Raw genomic sequence first — 25727 nt, forward strand, 5'->3', positions numbered from 1 at the left:
CACCCTTGAAGGTCTTCCCCTATAGCATTTTTCTTTTACTCAGTGTCACTAAATGGCTTTTCCTACTCAGCGAAAGGCTGAGGTATCATTTTTTAAAGGATAGTTTTAAAAAAAGATTCATGTACTGAAGTTCCTTGGGAAAAGAAATCAAATTAAGAAAAAAATATGTATATATACAAATATCTCATGTATCCAGTGTACATAAAACTTCTCCTACTTTTTAACTGAAAATTTCCATTTCTGAGACTATATTTTTAAAAATAACCCAAAAGGAGAGAAAAAAAATTTACATGGATGAAAGTATTCATCACATAGGGATGAGCAGAGTCAACAATGGTAAAATATTACACTCAACTTAAGTGATCAAAAGTTGAGATGCTGTTTAAATAGTTCTACAATAATTTGAAGAAATGTTATAGTCATTAAAAGTGATTATGGAGAAGACAGTAGCTACAAATTTTATATGACAGAAAGTCTAGTATAAACAAAAGTGGAATGCAAGATTTGATTGATTCTATTATAAATGCATAAAATTGTATGTGCTTGTGAACACAGGAAAAAAGAGAATCCCCAAGATGGAATGCAAAACCCACTTGATTTTTAGAGTTCATTTATTCATTCAACAAACCATTATTTGACACCCTCTCTGTGGCATATAGCAGGTAGCAGTGATTTTTTTTTCTTTTATTGATTTTTGAATACATTATTTAGTTATCATTTCAATCTGGCAGTGAAATAATTCCGAGTGAATCACCAGCCAGGATTTAACTAGGAAATCTGTGGAAATGAAAGGTTGTAAGCTTCCAGCAGATCTCTGTGAACACAAGCACACTCTCAAGGGGAAGAACCCAGAGCCCAGGGAGTTGCTAGGCTTCATGGGGACTGCAGGGAGGACAGTGGCCACAGGGCGGCAGTAATGGGCACACCTCAGAGGAAGGCCTGGGGGAACAGGGTGGCAGTGAGCAACCTGGCTGCAGTGGGAAGTAGAGGATGATTTAATTTTTTTTTTTCCCCATCTGATTTTCCAGGATGCCGTCCTTCAAAATCAAGAGCTCTGGCTATTGATCAAGAAAGAATTTGGAATCTATTCTAAGAGTCAATATAGGAAGTGGCAAAGGAAACTGGCCGAAGATGCGACCTGGCCTCCCACAAACAGGACAGATTACTCAGGTGACAGCGAAAGTGGATTCTACATCAACCAAGGCTACGAAAGCGCTGAACAGATTCCAAAAGGAAAGCTCGACCTGGGATGCCAAACCACAGAACAGCATTTCGAGACCAGATTGTAATCAGAATCGTTGCACATTCGTAACAGCACCAGCCCCCCTTTTCCAAGAAACTAAAGCATTGTAGGGAGTTGAGGAGAGTCTGCCCTTATCTTTTTGTTTTCCATCTGAAGATTCAAAGAGCATTTCTCAGTGTATTGAGCCTTGCAACAAAAGACCTTAAATATGCTTATTTTGACTGTATTATCCAATGGTAGAAAAAAATGCATTTCCTAGAATATCTTTTTTTTTAACAAACTTTATTCACAATGCATAGCATTGTCCTGGTTAAAGTGCACAATTTTTCATGGTAGTGAAATTAATAGTATGAACATTGATAGAAGAAAGAAAAATTGAAGAAGACTTTGAAAATTTCACCAATGTAATTTTTATTTTCATCTACAGAAATAAAGGAATTTGGGGGAAAAAATCCTTCTCTCAATAAACTGTCACAATTTTATATTTGCTTGCAAAGAATATTTATGTATATACCTTGGCCCAAGGTCATAAAATTCCTCTTTTTGTTCCTTTTGTATGGTTTTAATAGAGAAACAAGAATAGAAAATTACTTCAGAAAATTCAGTTCTAACTGTAGCAAATGTGGAAGGGGAGAGTGATGGCAGTTTCTGTTTATTGCCTGTAATCTTGGCTTGAGTACAGCGAACGTCTAAGCAAACTCCACCAAAGAATGCATCTCCCAAATATTGTTTTGTGGCCAGTGAGCTAGAAAGTCCAGAATAGATCAAAAGGTAATGAAATAAACTATTAAAATGTGCTTTTCACTCAAAGAAGCATGACAGGTGAAAACCTCTAAAAGTTGGCCTATATTCAGCATTGCTCATCTTAAAAAAGAACTACTAGGGAAGGGGCCCAGAATGTTGTGTATCTACCACATGACAATTCTCAGGATGCCAAACAACCTAATGTTCCGTTTCATCGTTTAAAAACCTAACTCAATTATTAGATGAACATTAATGACCACAAGAAAGGGTACATCCTTTACAAATATATTCTGCACATTATTACCTTTAACATATATCCACCTCACTGTGACTTTGAGAGGATATTTATTCCTAGTGAACATTTAAATTACCTACTAGGCTTTCCTTGTAACCATAAATCTAATTTTGCTAATTAAACAGATCTTTAATGGGTCATAGGCAATTAGTTAACCAGTCCCATTCCATGAGTGCCAATTACGTGCCTAATAATGTGATGTATGGATTCAACAATGTCCTTACAATTCTGACATCTTTAGGATTGAAAAAATGTTTGCAACGTTTCAGCAATTCGTTGCTGTAAATAACCCTATACACTTTGTTACACAAACCAGCAGCATAAATGCAAATTCCTATGAAAACAAATATTTAATATTTACATTTTATTCACCTTTTCTTGGAGGCACAGCTCTTGGAAAGTGATCATTTTAAAATATGTCTAATATAGTGGGTACCAATGAAAGGTCAAAAGATCAAAAAGATTTTTACCTTATGATTAAGAAATGTGTGTCAACCTAAAACACACGGAAGCTCAGTTTTCCTTGAGCTGACGTGTCTGAATTTAGTAATTTGACCTTTAGAATGAGAAGACTCAATTGATAACACTATGACATTTAAATAGCATGAAAAGATTTTTTTAAAAATCTTTATTCAATCAATGTACAGCCTCCCCGATGCAGTTTTTTTCAATAACCTACTAAGGATCTGATGGGTGATGATCTTTATTTCACACATCTTTTTTGGAAGGTGGAGGCAGGACATAATCAAGTTGAATTCTACACTAGACTTTGCTAAAAATACTCAGAGAAAGGTTTGCTAGTCTCAGAAAAAAATGTTTGATAAAAGCACAAGAAACATGGCCACATATCAAATGATCACCTATAGGAGAAACCAACTGGACAGCCTTCAGCTGCCCGTCACCAAGGGTGGCCATTTTGGGGAAAAATTGATGGCTCACTTTGTGAGCTCTAAGGCTGAAAACCACTAGGACCTTGAACACTACGTGTGTGAAAAGTGAATTTAATGTATAAGTGCATGTGTGACCATTATCCAGTATTGCCAGGACCGTCTTCTGGAGTGGAGATGTCCAGAGTTTGACTGGAGGATCCTCAGGATGTCCTCTGGGTCGTCAATTCTGTTCCCTCTCCCAGCAGCCAGTGTGGTAATTCTGCCACACCCAAGTCTCCTGTTTAGGGTGAAGATTTGCCCTCTGCAGTCATCTTTATTAAAAAGCAAGCACACCTTAGGAGACGTAACACGTCAAGCTGTTTCCAACCCCACCCTGATTTGACAATACTGGAAAAGAGCTTTTTTTTTTTTTTTAAACTATTGCTGAGAGTAGGACATAAAAGGAACTGAAACTAGAAACTGAATTTAGAATAAAAATGAAAGGGTAATCTGGGATCATGCTACCAAGTAGGAGGCATTCACATCTCCCAGAGGAGCAGTGGAGGAAGAGAGAGTTTCAGGGGTTATATGGAAACAGAATTGGTGTCATAAGAAAGGGAAAGGGTTAAAATGTGACAATGAATATATATATGTTCATGTATAACTGAAAAATTGTGCTCTACACTGGAATTTGACACAACATTGTAAAATGATTATAAATCAATAAAAAATGTTTAAAAAAAAAAGGGAAGGGTTAATCAGGGAACAGGAAGAGACGGGGTCTCTACTGGCCCTGATTGTAGCACATGACCCCTTCTGTTATGATTATTCTTAATCCTGCAATTAGATTGTAAAGTATTTCTGGCCCTGGAGTAAAAGCTAACTCAGTTCAATAAATGCAAGACTTGCCCTGAGTCCTCTATTTAGTGACTTTATCCACCATATTCCTAGTTCCCTCATTGCACCCCCATCCCCTGTTACTTACTTGAACTTTTCCTTTATTCAATGCCATGCTTTTAATGACAGCACAAGAAGGATGTCATTGGCTGGAAGAGTGGTTTTCAGCAGAACGTTATTAATGTCTGATTTAATTCCGGAGTACAGAGACCTGCATCCACTTTTCCCCACCTGCTGCCAACAAGAATTCCACTGGACAGGTATGAAAAAGTAGTTTGTTTCATTCAACACGTAATCAACAAAACGCAAGAATAAAATCCTGACACTCCTTGACTTAGAGTAAAAGCCTTCAAAAGTAACACGGGATGTTGTTTTCTAAATACGGCACCTCAAACCTACATTGAATGATCTCCTGCTAAGGTTAAAAGGGTCAAACTTGAAATACTTCAAAATCCAGAGGGAACAAAGGCGTCTGCAGAAGCCACAGCCCACTCTTACTTGTCACATCCTCCGGACAGATGAGCGGCTTCCAGGGAAATCACTGGATCTGAAACACTGGAGCAAGCCCCTTTTCTCCCATTCACGCCCGCCACCAGCTACACAGGAGCCAGGAGGTGGGCGTGCACCCTCAGATGGCTTATGGATCAATGTTCCTCAAGCTGCCTGATGAAATGCTGAACTTCCCAGTTTCTTTTCTCACCAGAAAAGGACTATGAATTTTGATATCAACCCAAACAATTTGAGGTTCTTAAACTTTCTTTCAAAATCACATATAAAAGGTTCTTCATCCCTCCAGCAAATATAAAATAGTCACCCTCAGGGGAAAGGACAACAGTATTTACAGAAGATAAACTATGATGTGACTTTAAAATCCTCTGCTGGCTCACTCCAGCGGCTCCTGCTTCTTGGTTCAGCTGCCACAGCAGATCTATGTTAAGAGGGAGAAAAATGTCGGTGGCTCAGTGATGAGATAATACCAGTAAGCAATTTATTAAAGAGCCTGCCATCCATCACTGGAATTTGAAACAATAATGATGCATTGAAAATAAGTATTCATCCCAGGTTTGTTTTTTTTTTTCCCTCGCAAATTCCTTCGGCTCCAATATCTCTTCGGTAAATTAATAGTATTTTGCTCTTAGTTTTTTTGGAAACAAGCCCAGGAATGAGAAGGCACCAGCAGCAGCCGTCACAAACCCAATGATACTTATTGCTCGGTTGGCCTATAGGGAAACAGGAAACAAACAAAAACCACATCTTACTCTAAAGGCATCTGAGTGTCCTAAACCCCAGCTTTTGCTTGTTTCCTAAACCAAAGACCCATTTTAATGTATAATAGATGAATTTAAGCTCAATGCAAAATTAAAATTCCTGGGAGGATGAAATGAATTTATAATTATTATGATTATGACAAAGATAAAAATACACATAAGTATATATTCTTCGTATCTTTATAGCCCCTGACAGTTTATAAATTCATTAAGCCACGATTCCTACTAATCATCATAGTCCATTGGGAGGTAGCATTACTCCTGTTTTGTACAACTGAGAAGTTAAGAGTGATTTGCCCGAGGGAGGTTGTATTACCAAGATGTTTAGGTATAGTTTAGTCTTGAACCATGTTCTCCTCCTACACAACTTCTATCCTCTAAACACACATTGGTTTGGTTCAGTCTATACCAGGGTGAATATCTTGTGTGTGCGTGTGTGGGTGGGTGTGTGTGTGCACACATGTGCACGCATGTGTGTGTTCCCTGACTTAATGTCTATTAGAAAAATAATCAGGGGTGTGATCTGAGCTAAATACCTATAGACTCTTATTTGGTAGATACACTTTTTATTCTGATAAACTTCAAGAGAAGTCAATACTGGTGTTAACTATTGTATCAAAATTAATTTGTCATGTAGACAGACTAAAATAAACCCCTCGCAAGCTCAACTGTTCATAAAGGAGTTCAGGCATTTACAGCTTTAAGGATATTAATCATCATCATGATGAGGGATCTGATGAATATTCATGATTTCATGGCACTCAACTCATATTGCCTTCCATCTGCATGGGTCTGAGTGCAATTTTATGACCCCAAGGTCACATTCTGATACTTCAGAGTCATCAGGTATTCTGAAAACAACAGTTGCTCTCTGGGATTTCAGAATCAGGCTTTCAAATAAAGCAAAACAGTTTTCCTAAATGACTCTGGGGACCAGCCCAAATGCTGGGAAGCCTGACCCAGCCCACACTGGAGCACACCCTCCCTCTAACCCTCAGCCCTCCACCACTGAGCCTGCTGCCCCCACATGCCACATAGTGCTCCCTCCCCAACTGCAGCTTCCCCGTGGGGAACAGCAAAAATGACAGAAGCACCATGGCAAGAGTATTCCTTTCATTACACATCCTGCTGTCTGTAGGAACAAGGTCTGTAATTGTTACCCCCCACTCTGCCACCACCCCTGTTGCCAGGGAGGATGATGCTGGCAAACAACTGAAAAATCCTACCTTAGGTTACAATTCCGATTTCCCTTATTTGGTTGGTTGATTATTCCTTTTATTGTAATTTTTAATTAGTTGCACCCTAAACTGTTTTCCAGGAGAGAGTCAGAATTCACTACAGCACAGAGTTACCCCCAGATCACAGGGGGAGCAAAAAGAGACTGGGAGATAAAAAGATACTGGATAAAATTCCAAAGCGGGACGGAATCAATAATCAGGGATCAAGAATTAGAGACCAAGCCCAACCCTCATGCAATCCCAGGAGGATGCTGAGGTCCCAGGCGGTCTGATACAGGAAAACGTGGCAGGCGATGAAAAAAACAGAAATGTGTGACTCGTATCTTTAAACAGAGGTGTCACATGGCAGCAGGGGACAGCCCTGGGAAAGGCAGGATCCTGTGGGTGGGGTGGCCCCAGTTAGATGCAGACTTAGCCCCCTGGGTATCTTTCAGCCACTAGAAACGTAACACGTGAGATAAATCCCATAAATCTAAGAGGACAGACAACTTGATTCTAAATCAGAATTCCCTGAGATAGTACAGGCCAGATGCAATTATAATAAAGCCATTTCCAGCATGCAGTTTCCCAAATCTTCAGCATTTTTTTTATATCAAGTTGTATTCTAAAGGGAAAAAAAAAATCCCATGCAATTTGGACAGTTCCTTAGAGTTATGTGTAAGGGATCTGACCTGCAAGATTATAACATCCCAGGACGTTTGTGGTGAACCGGTCTGCATGAGATCTTTTACTTCATGGCTTACATAAGATTATAAGATCACCAAATCCTATTCTGCACGTTTCTTCCTCTACAGGGCTTTCTGTGTGTGGGCTGTAATACAGACCTCATTCTGAGGATCCATACATGCCCAGTGAAAACGTTAGTTAACTGAAGCAGCCGGGTCCAGGTATCAGTGCAGCTGGTCAAAGATGACTATAGGGTTTATCAAAATGCCTTGGCCCCCAACACTCTAAGGCTGCAGTCCTATGCAATGAAAGACAGTCAGCTTTGTCCAGGCCCACTCGAGGGTGCTGCCAACTTCCACAAAGATACACACATTTTAATAACCTGTTAAGACTTTAACAGTGAGAAACACTGACTTGAGAAATTTTTTATAATACAGAAAAGACAAGCCACAGGCTGGGAGAATACATTTGCAGAAGACATATTTGATAAAAGACTGTTATCCAAAACATGTGAAGAACTCTTAAAACTCAACAACATGAAAACAGGCAAGCAATACAATTAAAATTGGGCAAAAGATCTCAAGAGACACATCACTGCATATAATATGCAGCCAGCAAATGAAAAGATGTTCAACATGATATATATTTAAGGAACTGCAAATTACAACAATGGAATACCACTATTTACCTATCAGAATGGCTAACCTCCAAAACACCAAATCCTGCAGAAGATGTGGAGCAACAGGAACTCTCATTCATTGTTGGTGAGGATGTGAAATGGTACAATTACTTACAAGACAATTTAGCAGTTTCTTACAAAACTAAACATACTCTTATCATATGATCCAGCAATCATACTCTGTGGTATTTATCCAAATGAGTCAAAAACTTACATCCACAAAAAAGCCTACACACAAATGTTTCCAGCAGCTTTATTCATAATTAACCAAAACTTGGAAGCAACTAAGATGTCCTTCAGTAGATGAGTAAATAAATAAACTATGGCGCATCCAAGACAATGGAATATTATTCATTGATAAAAAGAAATGAGCTATCAAATCATGAAAAGACATGGAGGAATTTTAAGTGCATATTGCTTAGTATGATGTCAACTATATGACATTCTTGGAAAGGTAAACTACAGGGCAGTAAAAAAAAAAATCAGTGTTTGCCAGATGTTTAGGGGAAGGGAGAAATGATAGGCAAAATATAGAGGACTTTTAGGGCCAGGAAATTATTCTGTACGATACTGTAATGATGGATACATGTCATTATGTATTTGTCAAAACGCACAGAATGTACAACACAAAAAGTGAATCCTAATGTTAACTATTTTAGAGGAGGAAATTTTTTTCTTTACCCATTTAAGTTCTAGGCTGAAGCTCTACAATATGAAACATTAACAAGAGGAAAATAAACAGAAGTTTATTACCATGTACATCTATATACACATGGGAGAAATTTAGGGAAGAGTAACTCAAAGAGGTGGCTTAGAATTCAGGCTTACATAGCATCTTCAACAAAAAGCAATAAATTTGTAGAGAAATGACAGGACAAAGGAAAGTGGTTCACCTTCCAAGGGCTGCAAACTGTGGGAAGGTAAACAGACAGGCAACTAGTGGTGGACAGAGGCTAGTTAGTGTTTTGTCGTGTGGATTCCTCTGGTGCCCTCTCTAGGCTGACACAGGTCTTACATTAACGACTGATTGTCCCTGATGGTTCACTTCTGTCCTTTCTGGTAGTGAGAGGAGGAGGGACATCTTTGAAAACTTATGTCCTGATTTTAGGCAACTAGGGGGAGGGCAAGGAGCTTTTTTTTGTATCTGCTTCTTTTCAATTGCCTCTCAATTGCTCAAAATAATCCTTATGCCAAAGTGATGAATTTGGGGGTGGCATATTCTAAAAAATAAAATCTACTCATTTCTTTAAAAATACAGAAAAGTACAAAGAAGAAAAAGATGGAGCCATAATACTTCCACCTTTCTAACTTTCCCATGCATTTATAGTTTTTTAAGTTGGGGAAATACATAGCCATTCTCCAAGGAAACTGTTCCATGCTCAAGACCCCTAAGACTTTAAAGGCATCCAAAAAATGAATCTAATACTAGCTATTATTAGTACTAACACTATCAATTATTGATAGTAATAAAAATAATAATTCAAAGGCTAAGTTTCTGTTAGATCACCAGCGATTCTCAACAAAGATCTATAAAATTGCTAGATACTGAAATTAAACATAGTATCTTTGAAAGCACACCTTTTGCCGGCATGGAGAATATGTAATACAGTATGCTAAGAGACTTTTAAAATCTCCTGCAAGCTACAAAACCACCTCGGTTTATAGATTAGGAAACTGATAAACAACGTGCCCACAATGTGCCCAAAGTCATCCCCCTAAGGAGTGGTGACGATGGAATTCTAGCTCAGATTAGCAAATTCCAAAGCTTAGGTGTGCTCTTAAGTTTGTCACTGTACCATCTTCATCAGACACTGCTGGACACAGTTCTACTATTTGTTGAAAAGTGGTTAATTTCTCCTTGCTCTTGATCTGGATATGAAAGGTGAAAAGATGATAGATTACAAGTGAGAGTCAAAGCAAAAAGATGGCTCTAATTCTTTTTAATTTAGCTACATTTTAAAAATTGCTGATTGAGTGTGGTGGACAACTTTATCAGTAACAAAGGAGAGGGACACAGTCTATTTCCCAGCTACACCACTAGTTTTCAATGCAAAGGTGAGCAGAAATTTGTGTGTATGTCCTCTTTATTTTGGCTTAGAAGCAAGTTATGGTGAATAGAATGTGAACAGAACATTCATTATGGTAATGTATTTCCTAATAAAAATGAATTTCCAATTAAATTATTTCTTAATAAAAACAAATGTGTCCTTTCACTATGTTCCGTCTCCCATTTCCCCAAGCTTTCGTGAGAAGAATTGTAACTTCATTCCTTAGCATAGACATTTATATAACAGATCCACCAGTTCACGATACTGGAAGCCTTCATATATTCGTTGTCTTATACCACTTTAATAAATCCTTAGGTGAAACCATCAATGATGGAATTGGATTGGTGGGAAGATAGGGAAAGGACAACTGAATCCAGCTGCTTTCAGTGAGGAATCTGCCATGCTACAAATAGTGATGGTAAATAACAAAACTGTAAGTTACTTTACAAATAAAGTCAACTAATCCACTAAAAATCATCCAAAAGCTCTATAACAAATCAAAGGATCTGTTTAAAAGCACAACATTTCTTTGAAACCAGCATGGCAGGGAAACAGAAGACATCTACAAACCCACCAAAATATGGCATCATTATCTCAGCTTCTATCAGCTAATGGAAAAGAATCTCAGTAATACCATCTAATTCTTGGCATGTGAACTCCCAATCAAAACAGTCAGTATTCTTTTCCAGCATATTCTTTTCAGTTTATGGAGTTACTGATTTGATTGCTGTATGGTGGAGTGACAGGAAAACAATGGAAGGACAGGGAGCAATAAGATGGAGAGAAAGCGATGGTCTGGATTCTGCTTCAGGTCCCTTCTAGCCCCAAATTCATGCTATGAATGTTCTAATCTCAGTTGGGTCATTAACTTGCTGAATGCCCTTGGAGCCCCCTCGATTCCCTTCTTTGTCCTTCAGTGTTCTCATATTTTCTTATTCTTTTCAATTTGTTTGAGACCTAAGAACTTTATCATAGTCAGCAGTTTTTTTTTCCCCACTGTAAGAAACTTCTATTTCTCCCAAAGAAAACTCACCTGCTCTGAAACGCCTTCTCCGTAGCGGAGCAGAGTCACAAAATGCTCACAGTTGTTGACAAACACGTCATACTCCACCTCCTGTCCAATAACAAACTCTGACCTCTGCATGACCTCCTCCATGGGGAGAGGGGAGTACGTCTCATCGTATTTATTGTTTATTCTGTATGTGTCATTTCCCACAACATCCTTCAAAAGCTGCATCTTCACCAGGGCCTTTCTGCTGAACACAGACTTGGCGCTTGTGAACGATGCGGGGACGCCATCCTCTGTAAGGAGAATTCTGGTTAGCAAGATGAAGCAACCCGGCCCAGGGGACCGCGATGCCTTCCTAACCCATCCTCAAACCAGAACCCACTTTATCTTACTAACCTTAAACACTCGTGCTCTAATTTATCAATCACACTTGTACAATTCTGTATGAGTGAGAACAGAAGAAAACTTTTTGAAAATGTATATCACTGGGTGTGAAAACTCTACCCATTCTTGAGGAGGAAGCTCTCTCTCAATTGGTATCATTATTAGGGATCTTGGCGTATGTTTCTAACATAACATGGATAAGATCATTGCCTCCTTTTCTATAAGGCAGCTGCTTTTTCAGCATTTGAATCCTTTCCAAACTAATACCATTGGGCTTTAGCACTCATCTTGCATCGAAGCCACACTCTTTACCCCCATCTCTGCATTTACACTTGTTCTTTCAACAAGGCTTCAATTTGAAACTTGCACATGACCCCAGTCTTTTAAGGGGTCAGCTAGGGTCAGCCTGGGGCCCTGCCTTTGTCTTGCTAGTTCTTTGAGCCAAGAAGCTAAGTCCTAACATTAAACCTAATGCAGTAGACACTGTCCACTGTATGTGGCCCCTTCCAGTGCCCTACCTACCTGTTACAACACCCCATACCCTACCATTCCATCTGTATCCTGGCCTGCCGGGGTCGGCATCTGATGCTGGACAAATGATTCCTCAGCGTTCAGCTTTAACGCCAGGCCCCAGGCCCTCTCCATCCGCTCAAGAATGCTATTCTTGGCCACCGTCCACGTAAAGCATGAGATGAAGGGTCTCTGTATAACCAGCGTTTAAACACGTTTTCTTTCCACTCCTCTTTTTTTTCTATCCTCCAAACTCCTTTTCACTGGAGCGGCATTTCCAGGTAATACCTAACACATTGAAAGTTCTTCCATATTACAAGTTCATAGGACACATATATTCTAGTTAGAATCACTAAGCTTCTTTTTTTGACTAGTTTGACGCAATCAATAGACAGATGAGAAAATTGAAGCTTGGGGAGATAAAGTGGTCTACAGAATATCTTATGAGTAATTAACAGAAGTGCGATTTTAATTTCAGTCTACAAGATCAAAGCTCAGTGCTAGAACCACATTAATGTGCAGCTAGACGTGAAAATAAGGAAACAGGACAGAAACCTCATATAATTTTCCAAATGTGAAAACTGCAGAGATAATGTAAAGAACTGCTTCTTGCTAATCACTAGACTCTGCAGAATGAGCGGTTCTGTATCATAAATGTTGTTTTAGTCACAATTTCCATTTCCAGAATTGTAGAATAAGAGGCAGATATCTCAAGATATTGCAAAAATCATTTCATTAAAAATTCTCAGCTCTCAAGATAGTAAGACTTAGGCTTATAAACACATTTTTAAAAAGCATCTCAAGGAAAAATATGCTCTAGTCTATTTGTTATTTGCATACATTTTTTTCTTAATTTGTGCTCATTTCTAAACATCTAGAAAATACAGAAAAATACAGCATAAACACATAAATATGAATCACCCATTATCCTGCCACCCAGAAATAATTACGATTATTATTTTGATGTACTTCTATTGTCTTTTAGTATCACATGTATGTGTGCGTGTATGTGTGTATTCACATGTAGGTGTAGATATATATGATTTCTTTGCAAACCGGGTATCATATTACAGAATGCCTTTTTAGTCTGGAATTTTCAAATAACTATCACACAAGACCATCTTGCATGCAATTAAAAATGTCTAGAAATGATTTTTAGCTCTTAAAGGAGCTACTGTTTTTGTCTACCTAGCACCTATCTTAATACCACTTCTTTCTTTCTGGAAAAGACTTTGTCTAGGACACTCAGACTATCCCATTCTCATGGGCACAGTGATGGTTCAGTGAGGGACATGGGACCCACACTGGACAATTACAGAGTCATTCTCCGTGATTTTTCTAACTGCAACAGGCAAGAATTCGCTCTCTCCTGTTGAGACTATAAGTATGAGAGCCGAAGGATGCTTATGGTCAACAATTCGGCTTCTTAGAGCGACGTAGCCTGGAATAATGAAGACAAGATATAGAAAAGAATGCAGACATGGGGTGAAGAGCTGTGACAGTGTTCAAACTCCTGGATCCAGGCATCTCTACCCTTTCTGTAGTTTCCTTCGGTGAGGCAATGAATCTGCCTCTTTGTTTAAGCTAATTTGAATTTGATTTATGTTACTTGCAACTAAAATATTCTGCCAGACACAGATACCTAATATTCTGTGGCTAAATCATAATTCATTTCACCATTTCCTCACTGAACATTAATCCATTGTCTATTTTTGTAACCATTATAAATGAGATAGAAGGGAACACTCCCATACGCAAATGTTAAAGAAACATCTCTAAAAATATTTCCCAAGAATGGATTAGTAGAAATAAAAGTACAAGGTCAGAGCATACGAATTTCTTTAAGACTCAATACATATTATTAAAGCGTTATTGTGAACGATTTTATCAAGTTATATTTCTATCAACAATATCCTTGTGTTCACTTCATTGTATCTTTATCAACACTGATTGTTAACCAAATTGTTGAACTTTGCTAACATGAGAGGCACAAAACCTGTCATTTTATTTTATAACTCTTAAATGACTAAAAAGTTGAAACCTTTTAAAATGGGTTTGGGTGTTTGCTTTTCACGTTTTAAAGACTGTTCACAATTTTTAACCCATTCGTTTGTTGGGATTCAGGTGTTTGCTGTCCCCTCAGCCTAAGAAACTCTTTCCTCAAACAGCACGTCCTGGGTTTCCTTGCCTCTTTCAAGCTGTTTCTCCAATGTTATTTTCCCATGAGATTTTCCTGCCCAGCTCATTTAAAACTACAGCACTCCACAACCCCCCAGCATGTCCTATCCTGCTCCTATGACTTATTTTCTCCACATCACTTATCTCTAATCTAACATTGCTTTCCGTATTTGGTTTATGGTCTCTCTCTCTCTCCTTCCACTAGAATGTAAGCCCCTCTGTGCAGGGAGACTTACGTATCCCCCGCATCTAGAACAGCATTCGGCACATACTGGGAAATTCAAAAACAGATGTTGATGAATTGAAATAATCTACTTGTATGATGTAGAAAGACACTGACTCTTGTCATGTTTGTGGTAAATATTTCCCCCAGCTGATTATTTACTTTTTAATTGTGGGTTTTTTTTTTTAATACAAAGTGTTTAAAATGTCAACTGTAACTGGCTTTTGGGATTTCTTCAATGCCACTTTCGTCTTAGAATGTCCTTCCGTAACCCTAGATCAGCTGGATTTACCGACTTTTTACATTTTATCTCTAGTTTGTTTTACTTTATGATTTTTTTCACGATGCCTTCTTATGACAAGAAAACGAAAAAGCTCTCATGGGCTTCTGGAAACAAACCTTACCTAGAGGAGCGATGTTGATAACATACCCATCACCCAAGTACAGCGCCCAGTGCTGATAGCCAGGACGGAACACTTCAATCAAGTCCCCTGGCTGAGGGTTGCCAGGATAGCTCAAACTAAAGCAATCATTAAACGCCATCTGCAATGACAGATACAAAGAAGATCTAGCTGATATGACTCGTCAAAAGAAAATCAGTTTAAGATTTCCATAGAAACATAAGAATAGAGAATTTACTGGGATTGCGTTCCTTATTAAGACTTAGATTCACACCACCGTCCTTTTCTTTGAATGATTCCAACACTGAATTTTGTGTGCACATGTGGACAAGTAAAGAATTTGTCTGTTGCTTAATTTTCTACAGCAATGCTTCTCATACTGATTAACCCCAGGGTGCCTTTATTATAATAAGCATTTATAATTCTTTCTTTAAATCCAGAAGTTCATGGATAATATAATTTACCTATACACTAAATTTCAAATGTTAATATGATGTCCTATTTGGAATAGAAAGAGGAAGCCAATTTATAAAAATACTTGTTTTACTATGTAAATGCTCAGTCTATGACTACACAAAAAATATAATAAAGCACACTGCATGAAAAGGTCAGGATTCAGAAGTAAATCAGAAGTTTTTCAGCCTTTCATATAGCAGCATAGTAAAATCAAAGAGCAGAGGTATGAATAGACACTAATATTCTGCGCAAAAAAAAAAAAAAACTTTGTATTGCAAAACTTACTCTGTTCTTTAATTTAAGCACATATAAGTTCCAGGCTCAGATGAGTGGCCAGCCAAGTATCCAAGCATACTGTAGGACACAGGACCTTTCTTCCTTGCGCCAAACTGTGCTGTGCAGCTACAGGGACCCTGACCTCCCCCTGAAACCGTATACAAGCCTGTGTCCCTGTCCTTTGTAGTAAAAGGCTTTTGCTTTAGTCTCCCAGCCCTCCCCTGAGTCTCAAAAGGCTGAGCCAAGAGTTAACGATTAGGAAATGTGAAGAGGTGGAAACAAAGGATAGCTGTTGGGAAATAGGTAACAATTTAGACTATAAATCAGACACCTAGCAGAGTCACCTAACTCCTAGTTCCCTGAAAGATATAAATGTCTGACACACATTGCAAAGTTGTTTTTACAGGAAGCAGACCCCCATCAGTAAAAACTGCTGACCTGGAGCACGGAAATCCCCAGACCAACTGAAACCAAATTAATGATGTTCAAGACTTCACTTTGATGCCAACCAATCTGAGAATTGAGCACAGGCTGATCACATACCCTGTGGTCCCCTCCCTCACATTGCCCTTAAAAACCCTTCTCTGAAAGCCATGGAGGATGCTGGGTCTTTTGAGAATAAGCTGCCCACTCTCCTTGCTTGGTGCCTGCAATAAATACTGTATTTTCCTTCACCACAACCCGGTGTCAGTAGATGGCTTTGCTGCGCACCCAAATCCAGGTTGGGTGACATGCCTATTAAACACCAGTAAATGCCCTTTGTCATTGTGACATCACAAACACCCCACAGATTTCCACCACTCCCTAACTGCCCCACTTAATGTCTGATCTCATTTGTGATTCCTGAAACAGTGCAAGGTGGTTGATGCAGACGGGGGATGAACATAACAACTTGGAAGGTTGGGGAGTTCACCATATTGATGAATTTGTCTGAAAATTCTCAGTTTGGTGAAATTTTTCCCTTTTAAATCAATCCTTTTTAGAAAGAACACATAAGTCCCTGATGGAACATTACATTTTCTATGTGTAGCATCAAAGTAGAATGACTCAGCAAGAGGAAGTTGTGTCCATTCACTGATAATCAAAAGGAGATGTCGTGCTATGTCCATGTTGAATATCTAATTGACAACAGAGTGTTTCCCAGCATCTCTCACTCTAATGTAGATACGTTCACTCATTTACAAAATAAATCCCAGTGCCAGAAAAGGAAACTTCCAAATCATCTAAATTCTAATTATAATAGCATAGGCTAAGGGCTTGGGAATACAGATTATCGTTTTCCTGGCATGCTAAAAGTCTTTTTTACAACAATTAATATAGGGAGGGTGTTTTCCCAAGTTATTCGTATGCCATCTGTTGAAAACTTCAATCATCATACTGTCACAGAAATGAGGCCAAAATGTAAGCTGTCCATCTGTCGAAAAATAACTACTAAAACAACTTTATGGAAACCATTAAGTCTAACCACCCTCTCAGATATGTTTGAGTCTTATTAATATAGCAGTTCACAATTTGGCCACATGGGCACTAAAAGGAAAAATAGATACTATACTATGATATAAACAAACACAATTCCCATGAATAGGAATCAGCAAGTACACACAGCTGCTGGCTAGCATTCAGAAACCTAGCCAAGCTTACAATAATAACCACCACGTGGGGGAAGGTACGGCTCAAGTGGCAGAGCAGCATGCACGAGGTCCTGGGTTCAATCCCCAGTATCTCTCCTAAGCATAAACAAATAAACCCAATGCCCCCCCCACAAAAAACAACAATAACCACCACATAACAGAGAGCGTTTTTGCAGTATAACTTTTTTTTCTCAGATGCACTATCTCAATTAACCCTAATTCATTCTTTAAAAGCCTACCATGATTTGAGTTTAGTATGTTATTATCCCATTTTACAGATAAGAAGTGATAGTAGCAAATGCCAACTTTTGGAAAATATCCACAGAAACCCTTATATTATAAAATACAGAAGAAAGAATAACTGGGCTACGTGTGAAAGATATGAGCTCTAATCTCAGGTCTTCCCCTGCCTACTTCTGTCACTCTGAGAAAGGCAAAATGCCTGAGTCTCAGTTTATATTCCTAAGAATATAGGACAAAGTGAAGTAAGTCAGAAAGAGAAAGACAAATATGATATCACTTACATGTGGAATCTAAAAAAAAAAAATGACACAAATAAACTTATTTACAAAACAGACTCACAGACACAGAAAACAAATGTATGGTTACCAAATGGGAAGGTGTACAGGGAGGGATCAATTAGGAGTTTGGGCCTGCAGATACAAACTACTATATATAAAATAGATAAACGAAAGGACCTACTGTATAGCACAGGGAACTATATTTAAATATCTTGTGATAATTTATAATGAAAAAGAATATATGTGTGTATATATATATAAATGTGTATCTGAATCACTATGGTGTACACCAGAAACTAACTCAACATTGTAAATCAACTATACCTCAATAAAAAAATAATAATATTGAACTGAACTGTTTATCTCGAAAAGCTGTTGTTAAGTAACCTTTCATGAACTGGCTAGAAGCTGATGCAGTGCTTTGTGAGCTGGCCAGAGCAGGGAGATGGTGGATGGCAGGGAGAGGTGGCTGTTTGTAAAGGCTGAGCGATGGGTTCATGGCTTACATGTGGCTTTAGTTCCTTATCCTCACTTTCAACCACAACAATTCTGTGGAATAGATGATTCCACTGGAAATTTTTAATATATAAAACACATTTAAAATTCTGACATATCGTTTGCAAATCGACTTATGAAATGTAAGTGAGTTGATTTCATGAAACCCATTATACTTATAAAGAGGAATGGCTGAGTCACAAGGAAAACTTCTCAAATGCATAACCTCTCAAGAAATTAAGGGAGAAGCATGAAGGCTAATGTGGAAGGGAAGAAGCTGATCTCTGACACCAAACACTTAGAATCACAGCAATTTACTGCAAAAAGGGACTTCAGATATTACCTAATCCACTGACCTCCACACTTGTTTTTAGCAGTGGGGTCCTGTATCAAACCAGATATTAGATGGACCCACAAAAAAATATAAAAACTATAAAACAGCCCAGTCCTGGACAGCGTCAGGGAAGGGCGTGAGAGCCCCATCTGCTCCTCACTGCTGCTGCCTGAGGGCCCAGGACTTCTAGGCCTGGAGATTGAATAACACCCATCTAGTCCTGGTCCAACCCTCCCATTCTTGAAACAAAGGGAACAGAGCCAGGCAGGTGATTTGAGTTGCCCAAGGTCACAGGCTATTTTTAAAAAGATTTTCAACAAATGGTGATGGAACAGTTAGAATTACAGTGGGTTGGCGGGGGAATAACCTCAACCCATGTCTCACACCTCCTTAATCAAAAAGTAATTCAAAATAGATCATGGACTTAAATATAAAATGTAAAACTATAAAACACAAAGGAGAAAAACACATAGGGTCCTCAGGATCCAGGGTGAATAAAGGGTTCGTTAGACTTGATACAAAAAGTACTATCCATGAAAGAAAAAAACCAACAATTCGACATCCTCAAAATTTAAAACTTTTGCAGCACGAAAGACCCTGTTAGAAGGACAAAAAGACAAGCTACAGAGTGGGAGAAAATATTTGAAAATGACATATCCAAGAAAGGACCAGTATCGAGAACACAGAAAGAACTCTCAACACTCAGCAATTAAAAGCAAGGAATATAATTAGAACTTGAGGAAAAGACACAAAGACACATTTTATCAAACAGGAGTCACAGATATCAGTAAGCCAGGTTAAACATTGTTAGCTTTTAGGACAATGCAGATTAAAACCACGACAGCACTGCACATCTATCATAATAGGTAAAATAAAACTCGGGGACCACAGAAAATGCTGGCAAGGCTGTGGAGCTAGTGATAATATAAAATGCTTCAGCCACTCGGGAAGCAGTCTGGGAATTTCTTTAAACACTTAACTTGTAACTACCATGTGATCCAGCAATTGTGGTCCTAGGCATTTATCCCGGAGACTGAAGACAATGAAGACTTATTCACACAAAACCTGTCCACAGATTTTGCAGCATAATAACCCCAAAGTGGAAACTACTCAGATGACCTTCAGTGGGTGAACATCAAACTGGGGTACAGCCATACCATGGAATGCTAAGTAACAAACTACTGATAAATCCAACAACGCAACCAGGGGGATTCTCCAGAGGATTATGCGGAGTGAAAAGAGCCAATGACGTGCCATGTTATGCATAGGATCCCGTTTATACAGCATTCTGACCTGACCAAATGGTAGAAATGGAGAATAAATAGTGGCTGTCAGGGATCAAGGAAGTAGTAAGAAGGAAGTGGGTGTGACTATAAAAAGACAGCATATGAGAGATTCTAGATGTGGTGGAAATGTTCTGTCTCCCCGTGGAGTCCATGTCAGTAACCTGTTTGTGATATCATTGTGTGGTTTTGTAAGATGTTACCATTGCGGGAAACTGGGTAAAGGTACAAGGGATCTCTCTGTATTATTTCTTATGAGTGCATGTGAATCTAAAATTACCTTTTAATTAAAATAAAAATTTTCATTAAAAAATAAAGATCGATATATATTTTTTTCTACAGAGCACAGAAGAGGATCAACACATGGAAGTTACATTGAGGCAGATTTTAGCTGTCTATGAGGAAAATTTTTTCTTTTATTGAAGGTGATCCAACAACGGAATGGAGGCCCTGGTACAGATAGCAGTCTCCAGTCAGGGTTGATGAAAGTAAGACTCCCATGGCGCTGGGTGGGGGCGCTGTAAGCGAGAGGAGGCCTTCTAAGGTCCCTTTCACCTCCCGGGTTCTCTCACTTTGTATCTCAGGACCTGTACCAGGTGTGATCCTTGAACCAACACCACAAAGTAATACAATTATTTCTCCCATCTTAAAGATGAGGAACCTGACGTTCACAGTGGTTCAGGGATCACCCAAAGTCACACAGTGGGAAAGGGCAGAATCTACTTCTGGACTCAGGTTGCCCTACCTCCAAAGGCAGGCTCCTCGTCCTAACTGCTTGTCTCCTAGAGCACTATACCACCTCCCTTGCTGACATTTCTACAGCCCTGCTTGCACGCTGTTAGACTGTGTAACAACTGTGAGCTGATTATTATGATCACCATTTTACAGATGAGGAGACTGAGGCTCAGATGAATTGTGTCAGAGCTAAAGTCACAGAGGTGGTACGTGACAGAACTAGAATTCAATTCCAAGTCTGTCTTCTTACTCCAGACTGTACGCTCCTTCTTGACACCACTGATTAACATGTTTAACCAAAGGAATCACTACTAAACAATATTTCATCTTTTCCCTCTTCTCAAATATTCATTAGACGGGGAAGCTGCAAAAGCATCCTAAATGTACATTTCATAAGCCAATACAGGAAGTTTTTAAACATTTATATGTAGGACTAGGGAGTAACAGGAAGTGGAGTGTTGGGGGAAACACTTCCTCTTCTCCTGCAGGGAAGGGGTGGAGATGGGGCCAGAAGTATTTAGACGGTTCCCAGACTCATACCTTAGGAAAATGGCTAAAACCTGTCTGCTTGGGTGATTTGATTTACATGGATATCTACTCATTTCATTCAAGCACAAGTATGTCATGTAGGGCTTCATAAACAAGATAGCACAGAGCCAATTAAAGATACATTTGTAAGTCCTCTGCAGAAATCTCTCTGTGTCACCTTTAAGGTAGAAACACTTCATTTTAGTTCATCTTCACAGAAATGTTTGACTAGTTTAAAACAAAGAGTGACATGAAGGTAAGTCTGTAATCTGTGTACAAGAAATTTCTCATTTCAGACGCCAAAACAAGCTGCCCGGTTTACGGTTCCCTGTTGGTCCCTGGGGATGCATCAAAAGAAATAACTGTAACCTGTACAGATAGGGACAGGCTGATTAACTGCTGCTCGGGTCCACGTGTTACAAGAATACTAAGAGCACTTTTTCACAAACTACTCCCAAGGATGCTATTGGCAGTCTGAAACACGATCACTGGCTATCCCTATAGTCCAACAGTCTCCCAATTCAATTTGGACTCTTTCCCACTCCAGCTGCATTTGTCATCCATAGCCCTGGCCACACTGAGATGGCTCTATGAACCCCTGTGCTCCCAGATCAGGCTAATTCACAGACCCTCAGAGCTGCAAGGATCCTTGGTCCAACATCCTTTCCCTACAGCGGAGGGATCCAGCTCCCAGCCAGGTGAACCATCCTCAGCCACTGCACTGTCGTTCCCAGCTTGAAACCCCTCCCAGGCTCCCACTCCTGACTCCCCATCTCTCCCCCTCTGTAATCCTGGCCTCCCTATTCATCCCCACATTCTAGGCAAACCAAGCTATTATTCTTCAGTCTCACCTGCAGCTGTGTTGCTAATACTATACCGAACCTTCTACCTGGAATGCGCCACCCATTTCCAAATGCCCCCAAATGACCCGCTCTTAAAGATCTAGATCAGATATCACCAAGGTCTTCCTCCAGTCAGCCAGCAGTGACACAGAAGTGAGTCACCAGTGCTCCATTATCTTTCTAATGCCCATGGCGTTTCCTACACCTGTGTCAGCTACTGGTGTCTGGGGGTTTTCTCTTTTGCTCCATATGGAGGGCTGGTGCTTGTTTATCTCTACACCTTCCGTTTGCTGCAGAGTACCTGGCACAAATAACCACAGAGCTAATGTTTAATGAATTAAGTAATGAGGATCCAAGCCCAGGAGGACAGAGTGGCTGGGTTTTTCCAGCACAGAAATCATACTAATAGTTCTGAACGCCAAAGTGATATCACCATTCATAGTTCCAAAATCTAATATCTTATAATGATAAATAGTTGTATTATGATTATTCATATTCATTTCAATAAGGAGAGTGGATAAAAAGCCTTGATAAGAAAGGCCCAGTACCCCAGTCCAGTTCTGCCACTGGATAGCTGTGTGACTTAGGAAAGTCTCTCCCTATGGACTTGGTTCCCTTATTTGTAAAAAGAGGGATATGAGTCAAATTAGATGCTCTCCACTGGTCCTCGGGGCTCTCTCATTGGACAGTCGGCTCAGCAAGGCTGTCTGGGAGCCTAGAGTCCTCCCTCCCCATCTCCTGCACACCTCACTCTGAAGCCTGGCTTGTCCTCCCCCGCCGGTGGCAGCGGCGGGGGTCCCGGGTGGCGCCGGCCTCCCAGCTGCAGACCCTCCCGCTAGCGCTAGCGGCCGCGGGCCGACTCCATCTGCTCCCGGAGGAGGGCCAGGCGGCGGCGGCCGACTACTGGTTACCCAGGGCCGCCCTGCAGCGCCAACGCCAGTCCCGCCGCGCGGAGCCACCCCGGCGCCCTAATGCTGCTGCGCACGCGCGCGGCTCCTGCCGCCCCGGCCGGGGTACGCGCCACCGCCGGGGATCCTCCGCCTGCCTGCCCCCATTCCGCACACACCTCCGTCCCGTGTGCATCTCGAGGAGCACCCACAGGACACCTGCCCTCCACCGGTACTGACACAGCACACAAACCCAACCGCCCAAGCGCAGCCCCAGCGCAGTAACTAACCAAGGACACCCCTCCCTGCCACTGGGACGTTCGCCGCGCTGGTGCACTTAACTCGTCTTGCTGAGCTCAGAAATGTTCCTGAACATGCATACAGACTGCATCCACTAGAAGTGCTCTCCCTTCCAGGTCCACACAAATTCCTTTAAGGCGGCAGAAAGGATCTTGGTCCCTGTGTCCCCAAGAAAGCCTCTCAGTCTTAGCTGAGGTAGGAGGAAGGACTGGCCTTAAAAACACTCCCGGCTTCCCACCACCACACACCTACAAAATGTGTGCTCGTGAGCCCGATCCAGCTCCCAGGTCTGTAGGGACACACGTGGAACCCCGCTCCCTTTGGACTCCTCCTTTTCACCACCCTCAAGTCTAAGATCAACTTCGAAGTGGGAAGGGCTGGGGCGGGGAAAGGAGGAAGGAATGGAGCCAGAGCGTCGGCCTCTAGATCTCCAGGTACCCGCTTCTCCCACTGGGAAATTTACCTGGCTCCTGATGAGGCCTTCGTTAAAGACAAGACTCCTTCAGGCAGCCCATTCTCCCCACCTCCCCTGCCCTGCCCCTGAAAAAGATCTGGTTCTAGCTAGAGGAGGAGAGCAAGTCCCTTATTCAGCGTGACCTGGGTGCACGTGACAGAGCAAAGCCTAACTCACTTCCTTTCAGGCCCCGGGCCAGCAGAGGCCTCCAGGAATACAGCCATGTGAGTTTAAAAATACACCTGGGCATGAAGAGTATCCATTTTCTCCTTGCTAAAAACGGGATGCCAGGAATACTAACTGACCAAGTAAGGAAGTCCTGGCGGACTGCTCAGTGAACTTTTTGGAGCGCAGCACAGGACCTTCCTTCAAACAAGTCATAACCTAGATTTTTACTCTGATATAAATGGACTGTCAGCTAAAAGGAAGGATTTTTCCCCCCTACTGATTCAAAGACTGAAATAGCTTTCTAATTGTTTGTTGTTTTTTGCCACAATGGGATAAGAACTACCTAAAGATGCAGCTGCCTTTATAAAGAATTTGGGTTCAGTGTGTGAAGGTTAAGGGTGAATCTGCATGGTTTGAAACTGGGGTCTGGCTTTGGTATCTCTGGAAACAGAGTAGCAGACATTAAAAACATATTTGTTGGTAAAGTGGAAACTGGAACACTTGAGAGGTTGTGGCTGTGTCTTTTATGAGTCAATATTTTTCTTGCCTGTTCCCTATATAATATATTTTTAGAGTTATAAACTGAATCAGGTACACCTTTCAGTATCTTTTTAATGTCTCAAGGAAGAAAGCTATAAACATGCATTTGCTTTATGTTCCCCAACTATTTCAATTGAGTCATCACTGAAGGCAGTGGTTCATGATTTTATACAGGAGAGTTATTGTGAGCATTTATAAAGCCATCCTGCTTATGAGTTAAATTTATTGTGTTTGCCAGGTTAATCTGTTTTCACTAATCAGACACTTAATCATCCGTTCTCCTCCCTGCATTATGGATTCATGAATGTGAACGAAGGAGGGTTGCTCAGTCAGGGCAAAATGATAAATTACCTTTTCATTTTGGGGGTATTTGTGATTAAATGCATCATGATAGAATTAAAATGAAATAAATCTTGTAATTTTACTTCTAGATCCCTGCCAGGTACAGATAAAATGTTAAGAGTAAATTCAATTCGATGCCTGAATGGAATTTGTAGGAGAAAACAGAGAAAGCTTTGTGGCGCAGGGGAACTCTGAGTTTTCCCTTCACTCCTGCGATTGGAGAGGTGGTTAATCACTCAGCAATACTCTACGGATGAACAGCACAGAATTAAAATTTCCATCCAGAAAGAATGAGGAATTAGCCTCAGGCAGTAATAGGCAAAGTTTGTCTGAATCTAGAGTTGTAGTCCTGGGATCTCAAGGGCTGCACATGGCATGTGATAGGAGCGGATGTTAGATTACAACCAAATAACCAGTTCCCATTATTTTGGCTATTATATTAAGGGAAGCACCACGTGGATGGCACCCTCAGTTGCTGCCTAGTGGGGTTGAAAGGGTTGAAACATATTGAAATAACCATAATGGAGCTACTTCAGTCATGTTTGTTGTAAAATAAAGTCCACATACCAGCAAAAGCCCTGGGTTAACAGGAGTCATTATTTGCCTTTTCAACACATGGAGACTGAAACCAATTGGCATTATGTAATGTTATCCTCAAAAGAACCCTGTTTTTTAATGCAGTATTTTACAACTAGCAAAGTGTTTTCATACCCTTTGTCTCATTTGAGCCTCACAACAAACCCGGTGGTTACTCAGGTCTTGGTCAGAGCCATGGAAGTCCTCACTCAGGATCTCCTGGGGAAAGACCCAGATTAGGTCTCTTAGTCAAGAGTTTTTCCTCTAGCCAAACTCCCTCTTTATATAGACAGTAAAAACAAAGTCTTCCTTTCGGATGAAAATTCACAAAAACAAAAGTCTGCACAAATACGAGGTAAATGAGACTTAGGGCAAAAATGATCTTGTAAAGATATCCTGGCCTTAACAGAAATTTTGCTGAGATGATACAGGTTTTGGCTACAGTAGCATAATAAGTGAGAGTTGAGACAGTCAATCATGTAGTTGCAACCTTGCCCCCCAAAATCCATGCTGTAAAAATGAAAGCTTTTTTCTTGACTTGAATATTGACAAGCGATAGGTCTGTTCAGATTGGATTTTGGGACAAATTGCTCGAACCTCTCATTCAGTGTGCTTTGTACATTCTTGGTCAATGTGGTTGGAGCTAGAAATCTGTTCCTCTACAGAATCCTCACGGAGTGCACATCCAGGCTATGTCGTATCTCTGT

At 40.3% G+C, this 25727-nt stretch overlaps 2 protein-coding genes across 12 annotated transcripts in view; one reads left to right on the forward strand and one right to left on the reverse strand.

Annotated features, from left to right (window-relative positions):
- ATP13A5 (ATPase 13A5) overlaps positions 1-1681 on the forward strand; it is a 99592-nt gene extending 97911 nt beyond the window's left edge. The window contains exon 30 of the mRNA XM_032482036.1: positions 1029-1681. Coding sequence (XP_032337927.1) covers positions 1029-1289 — 261 coding nt within the window. The 3' untranslated portion in view covers positions 1290-1681. The remainder of the gene's footprint in view (positions 1-1028) is intronic.
- The window catches only part of PLAAT1 (phospholipase A and acyltransferase 1), a 29519-nt gene extending 5977 nt beyond the window's left edge, over positions 1-23542 (reverse strand). The window contains exons 1-5 of one of the 11 annotated variants that reach the window (XM_014554408.2): positions 23404-23542; positions 14656-14794; positions 10981-11249; positions 4137-4197; positions 1635-3449 (exon numbers count right to left, since the gene is read on the reverse strand). In XM_014554408.2, coding sequence (XP_014409894.1) covers positions 4168-4197; positions 10981-11249; positions 14656-14794 — 438 coding nt within the window. In that variant the 5' untranslated portion in view covers positions 23404-23542 and the 3' untranslated portion in view covers positions 1635-3449; positions 4137-4167. The other 10 variants (XR_004320697.1, XM_032482012.1, XM_032481998.1 and 7 more) reach the window with 10 other exon arrangements.
- Between the last annotated feature and the right edge of the window lie 2185 nt (positions 23543-25727).

This window comes from Camelus ferus, chromosome 1 (assembly GCF_009834535.1).
Source record: "Camelus ferus isolate YT-003-E chromosome 1, BCGSAC_Cfer_1.0, whole genome shotgun sequence".
NCBI classification, from domain to species: Eukaryota; Metazoa; Chordata; class Mammalia; order Artiodactyla; family Camelidae; genus Camelus; species Camelus ferus.